At 36.1% G+C, this 11,110-nt stretch overlaps 1 protein-coding gene across 2 annotated transcripts in view; it reads left to right on the forward strand.

Annotated features, from left to right (window-relative positions):
- Avl9 (AVL9 cell migration associated) overlaps positions 1-11,110 on the forward strand; it is a 48,783-nt gene that overhangs the window by 7,040 nt on the left and 30,633 nt on the right. For both annotated transcript variants that reach the window (XR_004122030.1, XM_031382014.1), the window contains exons 2-8: positions 1,445-1,565; positions 2,880-2,965; positions 4,256-4,327; positions 7,363-7,452; positions 8,702-8,768; positions 9,809-9,849; positions 10,745-10,783. Coding sequence is in view for 1 of the 2 variants with exons in the window: in XM_031382014.1 (XP_031237874.1) it covers positions 1,445-1,565; positions 2,880-2,965; positions 4,256-4,327; positions 7,363-7,452; positions 8,702-8,768; positions 9,809-9,849; positions 10,745-10,783 (516 nt within the window). In the remaining variant the exon portion in view is untranslated. The remainder of the gene's footprint in view (positions 1-1,444; positions 1,566-2,879; positions 2,966-4,255; positions 4,328-7,362; positions 7,453-8,701; positions 8,769-9,808; positions 9,850-10,744; positions 10,784-11,110) is intronic.

The following is an 11,110-nucleotide window of genomic DNA, read 5'->3' on the forward strand; positions in this document are numbered from 1 at the left end:
AGAAATCCACCTGCCTCTGCCTCCCAAGTGCTGGGATTAAAGGCGTGCGCCACCACCACCCGGCATAAGTGTTTCTTAATCTCTGGAAGCTTTATTGTGTATGTTTGAGCTCAGATTCTTACCTACTCTTCAAATCTATTATTAACTACCCAGAGTTAACATTAAACCTCATAATTTAAGGGCTTGGGTCCATAAGACTTACTACAAAGCCAGTTACAGGTGCCAAGGTTCCAGGCCTCAGCTCAAGGATAGCCAGATGAAGAGAGTGCTATATAAAGCAGGATGTGAAGGAGAAATTGAGAGCATCCTTTCCTTCTCTTCATCTTCATGTATTTAGCAACTCAGGAGCTCTCAGAACCCCACTGTTAAGGGATTTAAAGGTTTCATTACATGGGCATGATTAATTAACACATTGGCTATTTTCAATCTCCAGGCTCTCTCCTAGAGTCAAAAGACAAGCTTGAAAGTTCCGTCTTTCTAATCAAGGCATGGACTTTCTGGTGACTACCCCTTATTCTACAGATAGCTTAAGTATAAGCTAGCCATATATTAGGGCTGATTACAAATAATTTATGACTCAGGAAGTTTCAAGGATTTTAGCATCTTTGTTTAAGAAACCAGTAGTATTTTTATTATGCCCACTTGAGTAACAACTAGTTTATAAAGCTACTAAAAACCTTCTAATATAACAAGAGGATTGACTAAACAAATAAGTAGTAGTACTATGTAGCTATTAAAATTATGAGTGTCCATGTAGAAAGGAGGTTAACTGTTTTGAAATCGATTAGCAAACTCATCTAATATTTAAGTATAAGTTCTAATAGTAGTAATTTTTTTTAAGATTTATTATATGTAAGTACACTGTAGCTGTCTTCAGACACTCTAGAAGAGGGAGTCAGATCTCGTTACAGATGGTTGTGAGCTGCCATGTGGTCGCTGGGATTTGAACTCAGGATCTTTGGAAGAACAACTGATGCTCTTAACCACTGAGCCATCTCACCAGCCCCTGGTAGTAATTTTGCCAGCAGGAAACAAGAATTCTAAAACTGCCAACATAAGGTAGGCAGTCTACAATTTATGGATGAATTGTATTTCCAAAGTTGGCTATTTAAAGTCTGGACCACATTTTCTCAAAGAAACTGTGTCATAGACACTGTGAACCCAATTCTTCCTGACATAGCCTTAATTTCACTTACAGAATTCTTGGATATGTTTAGCACCTAAACTCTTATTTAAACATGCTCAACTCTATTTAAACTCTATTTAAACTTTGAGTTACAACTAGACCCTTTAAATCAGCTGGGAATAGTCTTAAACCTTCCCATCTTTCTTCACTTCTGTGCTTGAGTTTGTTGATAATCTTCAATAGCATCATTCAGGGTTTAAGAGTGGTGTAAGACCCTTTCTTTGGTCACTGTTTGACTAATATTCTTTTCCATTTTAGGTTGAATTCTCTTATCCACCGCTAATTCCAGGAGATGGACATGACAGCCACACTTTACCTGAAGAGTGGAAGTACTTGCCTTTCCTTGCCTTACCAGATGGTGCACATAACTATCAGGAAGGTATGTCATTAAATAGTGGGCCAACTACTAAGTGCAGTTTTGGAAATCTTCTCATAGCAGTCTTGAATACTTTGGATAAATGAAAGCCTTTGGATCTGTTGTGATTATTTATAAAATGTATATGTGTTGGAGATGAGACATGCACAAGAGAAACTTCAGAGAGTACTGGGCCTATTTCCTTGGTCAGTAACCTTGACTTCCTCCTGCCCAGAACTCTTAGGTATGGCCAGAGTAGGGCAGCTGTTGATGGGGTGTGCCTTCAATTATATCATGCTTGAGACTAGACTCAGTGGCAGAAATGAAGGCTTGCCTGCATTAGCTGTGCATGTTCTGGAAAGCTCTAGTTTCAGACTTACTAGACCATCCTCTAATGCCCACCATTACATTAATGCTTACCATTACAGTTGAGATTGTCTTTTTTGCTCTGTAGCCATTGCTGCAGCCCTGTACTTTCTTACTTACATGAGAATGTTTGTGTCCTCAGAGAAGAGTGTGCTGACAATTTGACTGAGTCTTCTCCCACCATGTGGGAGTGCTTTGTCACACCTGATGAAGGACTATTCTACCTTGGTTAAACCAGATTAAATATCATTTGAGTACTTGTTTTCCTTATGCATTATTTAATACTTCCCTTATAAAATAAATCAGATGTTACCATGCAGTTTAAATAAGTTTTATTACAGAATTTATAACCTCAGAAATATGTTTCTTCCTAACTTTTTTATTATGGATGCTTTCAACCTGGTGGAAAATTGATGATTATAGGGAATATTTTGCAAGTTTTCTTTGTTCATATTGTCAGTTTTGTTACTTTTTATTCTAAGGTCATTTGGAATAATGATAGACACTTGACTTCTAAATATTTAAGTATATGCATCCTCTAAGAATGTAATCATTCCCCAGCATCCAGTTGTATTATTATAGCTAAACAATTTAACAGTAATTTCATAATATCTGACACCACTCTATGTTCAAATTTCTCCAGCTTTTCCCACAATTTCTTGAGTCCACTCAGAAAATTTAAGAATTCACATGTTGCCATCAGTTTTTATGATTTGATTTTCCTCTAGTCTAGAACAGTCCCTGTATATATTTTCTATAATTGTATAGTCAATTTGATCTGTTATCTTTGACACTCTTGGGTTTTGTGGCAGACATGTACTATAAGGATTGGGAAAAAGTCTGATGTCAGAAATAAGTATCACATGGTTCCTGGATGTGTCATCATGTTCGTGTTATTGACTACATTATAGTTTGATTGTTCAGCAATGAGTAACTAATATCACTACTTACATATTTCTGTATATCTCTTAGATACTGTGTTTTTTCACTTGCCACCCAGAAATGGAAATGGAGCCACAGTATATGGTATCTCTTGTTATCGACAAATTGAAGCCAAGGTATGATGGTTGATGAATAGCAGCAGGAAGAAACTCCTCCAACCCTTTCTTGGGTGTTGGTCATTTGGGGAATCACAGTCTTCAACTTTCATGTAGTACATGTGTACATAGCAAGAAGAGGGTGTTCTGCCCCATAGAGTTGGAGTGATAGGTAGTCGTGACTTACCTGACATGGGTTCTGGAAACAGAACTGGGGTCCTCTGCCAGAGCATGTGGACTCCTAACTGCTGAGCCATTGTTCCAGCTAATACTTTTTAGGCTTTTGAGGAATCTCCATACTGATTTCTATAATGGCTGTAACAATTTGAGCCCGTACTAGCAGTGATTAGGGGTTTTTCTTTCTTCACATAGGTACCAGTATTTGTTCCGAATTTTTTGTCATGCATTATTTTTCTTAGCATATTAAAATTTATATAATGAGAACTAGGGAAAGATGGAAGGCATCAGCATTACATTAAAAATTAAATTCAATAGTAGTTAAATGTATAGAAATGTATAAAACCAAAATGTTATAGCATTTCAGTAGCATTACTAATGAAAAGAGGAAATACATCCGTAGTCAATTTGAGCATCAGTTCCTAAAAACACATTTATGATTGCCTTCCTTTTTTTTTTTAAGATTTATTTATTTATTACAAGTAAGTACACTGGTAGCTGTCTTCAGACACTCCAGAAGAGGGAGTCAGATCTTGTTGCTGGTGGTTGTGAGCCACCATGTGGTTGCTGGGATTTGAACTCAAGACCTTCAGAAGAACAGTCGGTGCTCTTAACTGATGAGCCATCTCCAGTCCTATGATGGCCTTCCTTATCTCTCCTGACTAGTTTTGAAGTTTACTTTAGCAGCTATGACTCTAGCAACATTAGTTTTTTGTTTTTTTGTTTTTCTTGAAGGCTCCCATTTGTTTGGTAAGTTGATTTCCATTCTTGTGACTCAGTTTTTGGATGTCTGACAGATGTGTTTTTTTAGGAGACAGCAAATCTTGTTTTTTAATCAGTTTTTGTTGGTTGGTTCTTACTAAATGGTTGGTCTGGTATGTGACTTGTACATAAAGCAGTTTCCATCAGCCAGTAAATTCTGGGAGAGTAAGGATTGCCCCTTCACTATTCTACCCAGGACCTAGCTTCTGAAATTCAGTACAAGGCTGGCAGGTACTCACTCAACTAGCATATCTGAGATTCACTGTGACATTCTTTAACCAAATGCACAATTTTTGTTATGTTCTTATTGAAGATTGTTTTGTAAATGCTGCTATAAAGTATTTCTAATACATATCTGTTTGCTTATAATAGGCATTAAAAGTGAGGCAAGCCGACATCACCAGAGAGACTGTTCAGAAAAGTGTCTGTGTTTTAAGCAAGCTGGTAAGAGATCTAGTAACTTACTTACCTATTAACATTCAAAGCAGAACTTTTTTTGAGTAAGAGATGTATGAGAATTGCTAAAATTAGTCAAATTGCCTACTAATATGCTCTTGGAGCCTCTGCGTTCAGCAGTATGCTCTCATTTCTACTCTGCTGGAGACTGTAAGATTAGCAAGTTGACATTTGACCCAAATGAAACAGCTGTTTTATTTCATTTGTCTATTTTTGTTTGTTCCTAAGACTTTAGATAACTAACTATTCTTTTAACAACTTAAAAAAGATAACTGCTCGATTTTATTGATAATGCAGAAGTTCATGACTATCGCAGTGAAGAAATTTAGCCTTAGCATGTACTTTGAATTTTAGAATGTTTGAGAAAAGCCAGTGACATAGTAAAACTGTACTAAAACAAAATTTCAGAGTTGTGCTTCTTCTTGGTGCATAGTCTTCAAGTTGACATTAACAATTACACATTTAGCCAGGCAGTGGTGGCGCATGCGTTTAATCCCAGCACTTGAGAGGCAGAGGCTGGCAGATTTCTGAGTTTGAGGCCAGCTTGGTCTACAGAGTGAGTTCCAGGACAGGGCTATATAGAGAAACCCTGTCTCGAAAAACAAAACAAAACGAAACACCCAAACAATTACACATTTAAACATGTACATTATTTTTTTTAATTTGTACTGCTAGAGAAGGGGAAGGAGTACATGCCAGAGTGCACATGTGGAGGTCATAGGACAACATTATGGTGTTACTTCTCTCCCTCTGACTTTATGTCCCAGGGATCAAACTCATCAGGGCTCTATCAGCAGAGCCAATGCCATGGCCCCTATTTTAACATCATTTTGTTTTTAAGACAGGGTTCTGTATGGCCCATATTGGCCTGGAACTCTTTGTATAGCTAAGACCTTGAACTCGCGATCCTTCTGCTTCCACTTCTAGAATTATATTTGTATATGATCACATTCAGCTTATTTTTATTTTTTAAAAGAAACATATAACTAGGGTATTAATTGATCATATATGCAAGTCCTAGTTTTGATCCCCAGCACCACAATGGAAGACTTGGGGACAGGGTCAGAGAGAAAGGAAATACTGTATACAGTGATATTGTTGGTTTTCATAGCCCTTGGTTGAATAATTTACAATGTTTGATGTCTATTGATAATGAAGGAAATATTGACACCTTTGCATCAAATGCCTAATTCTACAGTAAAATTTAGTGCCCCCCAAAAAATTGTAAGGAATAGTCTAACTCTATATCATATTAATTACCTATATTTTATGATTACTATCCTAGCCATTATGTAGTTGCTCCAAACCAAAATTAAAAATTCTTTATTGGTCCAATTACAAGATATATGTATGTTTTGTCTGATTATTTCTTGGGTACTTACCTAATTTCCTTATCTACAGTTTAAATAGTCTTTGTATAGCTATACAAAGTGATAGCACAGACTTATAATCTCAGTACTTGAAGTAGAAACAAGCAGATCTCTGTGAGTTTAAGACCTCGTTGGTCTCCGTAGTGAGTTTAGGCAACCAGGAGTTACATAGTAAGACCCTGTTTCTAAACAAGCAAAAGGCTTTGTATAATGTCAATTGAAGTTTGAAAGATATGATTTAGTTGGGATTTTATTGCTAACCAAAAAGAGTAAGAGGAGAAAGAAGAGGAAAAAGGGATAGAGAAGTAGATGGAGAGAAACTCCAACAATAATAATTTACAGCAATTTATACTTTTTTGTCTGAATGGGCAAACAGAGTCTCACTATTGTACCCCTAGCTGACTTTGAGCTCACATCTATCCACCTGCCTCTACCTCTGTCTCATGAATACCAGGATTAAAGGTATGCATCACCATGCTATGCCATATCATAAAAACTCTAATCATAATTTACAATAATACAGATTTTTAGAAGGATAACCTGAAAAATGCTCCCCAGTTAATATGTATATGAGGCCAGCTATCCAAAACATAGGAATAATAACACATATGTAAGTAGATCCATGCCATGAGGCTACCCTGAGTAGTCACCCTTCTAAAGGCAATTTTGATAACAGAAACTGAATTTTCTGTGTGACTGGTATTAATTCTTACCAGACTTTTTATATAACATTGTCATTTTATTTTCCTAACAATGTTGAGATATCTTTGCTAGTCTCATTTTACAAATACTCATATTTTAGAGTAACAATATCTAATTCTCATATGAGACTACAAAGTATAAAAATAGGGTAAAAATACAAATTTTGTCATATCTAAAACAAACTAAAGAGTGAAAACAACTTACTTAGAAAGGTTCACTTGTTCATAGTGCATTGTAGTGGATATGAAAATGAAATTATATTGTACTTAATGATAACAGTCATATATTCACAGGGATGGATACTAATTCAGTATTAATTACTTATATTCTAAAGGGAGAAATAAATGAGAAAATGTCACAAATGTAAATAAAAGGGCGTATATGATCTATCTTAGGTAGGAAAAATAAGCATTGAGGAGTAACTTTGTTCAAATATACAAAAAAATATGGTAGAAGACCTAGTCAAGGTACTCCCAACCATCCACAGATAATGGGAAAGGATGTGAGCTTAAGTCAGATCATGAGTGTTCAACTTGGTGTAAGATCCAGACTGCTTAAGCATGATTAAATGTTACCACAATAGAGTGAAATGCAGTAGCTGTTGACATTCTTGCTATGTGTCAAAGACTCTGCTAAGTGGTTTACCTAATCCTTAACACAGTCATAGAAGCTGTACCTTTTGGTATGCAGGATCAGCTTGGTGAGGAGGTATAGAGAAGTTAAGGACAGTTAAGCAGGCTGAAAGATGGAGTAACCTTGTCGAGATAGCTTTCACCTGCTGCCAGAGAGTGGAACTAAGTGATACCACAGCTTCTGGTTCTGAATAAGGGCCCTACAGTTGGTAGTTAGTAACTTTCCGCCCTAATATCTTCAAATTTAAAAGCTGTAGGGATTTGTGTGCTGCTGTTGTTTACTATGATCAACCTAATGATGGTTCATCTTTTTCTTTAGCCTCTTTATGGCTTACTTCAAGCAAAACTTCAACTCATTACACATGCATATTTTGAAGAGAAAGATTTTTCCCAAATTTCCATTCTAAAGGTAACCAATTTCCATACTGATGTATTTGGTGAATGGTAGCTTAATGAGTCAATAGCTCTTGTGACAGTACTGTGAAGGATAGTCTTGATAGTTTAAGAAAAACATTGCATGAAAATCCATTTCATCCAATGAAATCCAATCCATTTGCTTGGGCCTAAGATGGTTCAGTGCTTAAAAGCTCTTACAGAGGACCCAAGTTTGGTTCCTAGTGTCCACATTGGCTAGCTCACAACCACTTAGATCCCTGATCTGATGTCTGTCTTCTCTGACTTCTCCAGGCACACACATGCATGTTGATAAAAAATTTTTTAAAATAAATCTTTTTTTTAAGAATTATTAATTTAGTATATGTAAGTACACTGTAGCTGTCTTCAGACATACCAGAAGAGGGTATCAGATCTCATTAATGATGTTATGAGCCACCATGTGGTTGCTGGGATTTGAACTCAGAACCTTTGAAAGAGCAGTCAGTGCTCTTAACCGCTGAGCCATCTCGCCAGCCTGATAAATCATTTTTTAAATTTATAATAATTAAATCTTTATTTAAAATATATCTGCATTAAACATTGAAATGCTAGTAGATTTACCCAGTACTAAATTAAAAATCGTCTTTGACCAGGCAATGACTGTAAACAACTATTATTATAAGTGTCTCTTAGGAGGAATAATGTTTTGCTGTGGCATGTGTCTATAAATTTGAGTCTAGTTTCTAGTTCCTGGTATTTTATTAAGAAAGATAACATCTGTTTCAAGACTGGTATCAGAATACAGAATACTATCCTGGGCATTGGTGAGAGTTGGGGCAGTTAGGAATTTAGTGGGGAGACAGAGGGAAGGTAATTTATATTGCTGTTAAAGCTCTGAAAAGGAGGAAAAAAGAGAGAGAGTATCCTGAGTAGCTTTTTGTTCTTTTTGCTAGATACTATTCTTGTCTCCATGTCTATCCTTGTTCATGTCTACAAGAAAAGGAATGAGTTGAGTGCTGAAAACTAGCAGGTTTCAGAGACCATGGTTGCTTGTTTTATTTAGTAGATGACAGAATAGTACTATTTCTGAATCACAATGTTTTCCAATCACATATCTCTAATATCATAGTAAAAGAGAAAGCAATTTATAAATAGTCTCAGAGCAGCAATATGTAGCTGACTTTCTAAGACTGCCTACACAGTCCTTTTCTGATCATCGTATTTCTAGAGCTTAGTGGCTAAAGTGACAGTGTAAAGTTCTAAACTCCATCTGCATTCCACAGGAGCTCTATGAACATATGAACAGTTCCTTGGGAGGGACCTCATTAGAAGGATCACAGGTGTATCTTGGTAAGTAACTTGCAGGTCAAACTATATCCTCAAAGTTTTCTGTTGTCAAACTGAATTGCATGTAACTGTTGATGATCAGAACTGTTAAGCATATATGCATTCCATTGAATATTACACAACTAATAAATATTCACACAATCTCTGTATGGGATCTAAGTTCTTAAGTTTGCTTCTTCCTTAAATACCCAGCATTCATACTGAGGTGGATCATTGTTTTATACTGGTGGTGATATTGACATGTATTGCAGAGGCAAGTTTCAGCTTTTTAGAATAGTACTAGACTTCTTTCCATTAATGCTAATCAGCTCAATTCCAATAGAATGGGCACAGGTGCTGCTCAGCTCTTGTCTGAGATTCTTCCACTTGGAGGGGTGTTGTTAATGTACACTATTGACAGTACAAAAAAAAATCCATTGTCAGCTGAGGTAGTCAATGCATATTCTTTTGTGATTAAAAAAAGCTGTAATGATATGGTGATTTGTGTTTCCTCAGTTTCCATTTCAATGTGAAGTAGCCAAGTTGTGTTTTACTAGTGCAGTTTTAGAAAAAGTCACCTAGATACTCCTCTTCTGAGACTATTTATACATTTTCTCTTTTACTGTGCTGTTAAAGATATGTGATTAGAAAACATTGTGATTCAGAAACAGTAGAATATGTAATGCAGTAACCAGAGTTCACATTTAAAAGACCAGTTGCCATTATGGTGTAAGCTTTATGATTTTTAAATTTATTTGGTTTATGTGTGTAGAATAGAAGTGTTAGACCCAGTGTACCCACTAATAGTATAGACATAACTGTATCATATTACAGTTCATAAAATTTAAAAGCCACATTTTAAGTGCTCAGAGACCACATGGCTCATGTGTCTGACAGGGAGTATTTTAAACATCTTCATGCTTGGGGAAGATTCTGTTAGACAGTACTCTTTCGAATATATATATATTTCACCAAATATTACATAAGTGTTTGAATATTTCCATATTCTCATTTGCTTCTTTAGATATTCTCTTTCATATTTGGCTCTCCTGTTTACCTTGTAGGTCTGTCTCCTCGAGATCTTGTCCTTCATTTTCGACACAAGGTGTGATAGATATCCTTCAACTTGCGATGTACTACTGAAAGGGGAGAGGCTGTGCTTGTGTTCCTTTTCCTGCGAACTCAGTGGGCAGCATCACAATCAGCTGACGGCATAATTGTGGTTTTGCTCTTCTAAGACAGCTTCTTAACTATACAAGGCTGGAGGTGACAGGAGTATTTGTGTGGTAAAAGTCTGGGAGTACCTCTTGCTCTATTAATAGAGTTGGCTTTTGATTTCTTTATTCTGCATTCTGCAATTTCACTTAGTATGGGTAGAAACAAAGGTGTTTCCCTGAAAGTGGAATATTTTTCTACATGAATTACTTTTTCTTTTGTTGTGGTTTTGGTGTCTGAGATAATGGTCCTTATTGTTAAAGCATAAGCTGCCAAGGACACACACAGTCACTTATTTACCAAACTTTTATTGTCTATCCATGTAAATGCATGTATCCCAGATTAGCCTTGAACTCACTGTGTAGCTATGGATTGCCCTGAATTTGTGACTTTCTTGCCTCTACCTCCCAGTGCTGAGATTACAAGTGTGTGCCACCATGCCTAACTTACATGTTTCTGGGAATCTGAACACCAGGCTCTCATGCACGGTAGGCAAGTGCATTACCAACTAAGCCATTCCCCAGCCTCAAATCTCTGCCTCTTCAGAAACTTGAAAATTTTCAAGCAGAAATGACAAAAAAAAAAATTCCTTCAAAAAAAAGATTATTTCAATTAAAGGTTAAATGATTCACATTTTTAGAGGACATAGCTAATGCTTAATTTCTCAGTTCAAGTTCAGAGTATAATTATTTAATATTATATATATGATTATATTTGAAAAAATAGCAAATGATTAATAGATCTAAGTTCTTGTTTTAAAATAGTATTTCTTTCTCTTTCTGTAGGTCTTAATCCTGTTTAAGCTAATTCTTCTTGAAAAGAAGGTGAGATACAGAAGGATAAAAGGAAGAACAGGTTTTTTTTTATTTTTTATTGGCATTTTTACATAGTATTGTAATGTGGGAATTAAGGATTAACTATTAAGACATTTTGTCTGTCAAATGAAACACTAAATTCTTTTTTTACTATCACACACATACAAATTTGTGTGTTCTTTTTGGAGACAGTTTGATAGTATATTCAATTGTACTGTCACCATAAGAAGTTTAAAATAAGCCGGGCGGTGGTGGTGCACACCTTTAGTCCTAGCACTTGGGAAGCAGAGGCAGGTGAATTTCTGAGTTCGAGGCCAGCCTGGTCTACAGAGTGAG

Source organism: Mastomys coucha, unplaced genomic scaffold, assembly GCF_008632895.1.
Source record: "Mastomys coucha isolate ucsf_1 unplaced genomic scaffold, UCSF_Mcou_1 pScaffold20, whole genome shotgun sequence".
Taxonomy (NCBI): domain Eukaryota; kingdom Metazoa; phylum Chordata; class Mammalia; order Rodentia; family Muridae; genus Mastomys; species Mastomys coucha.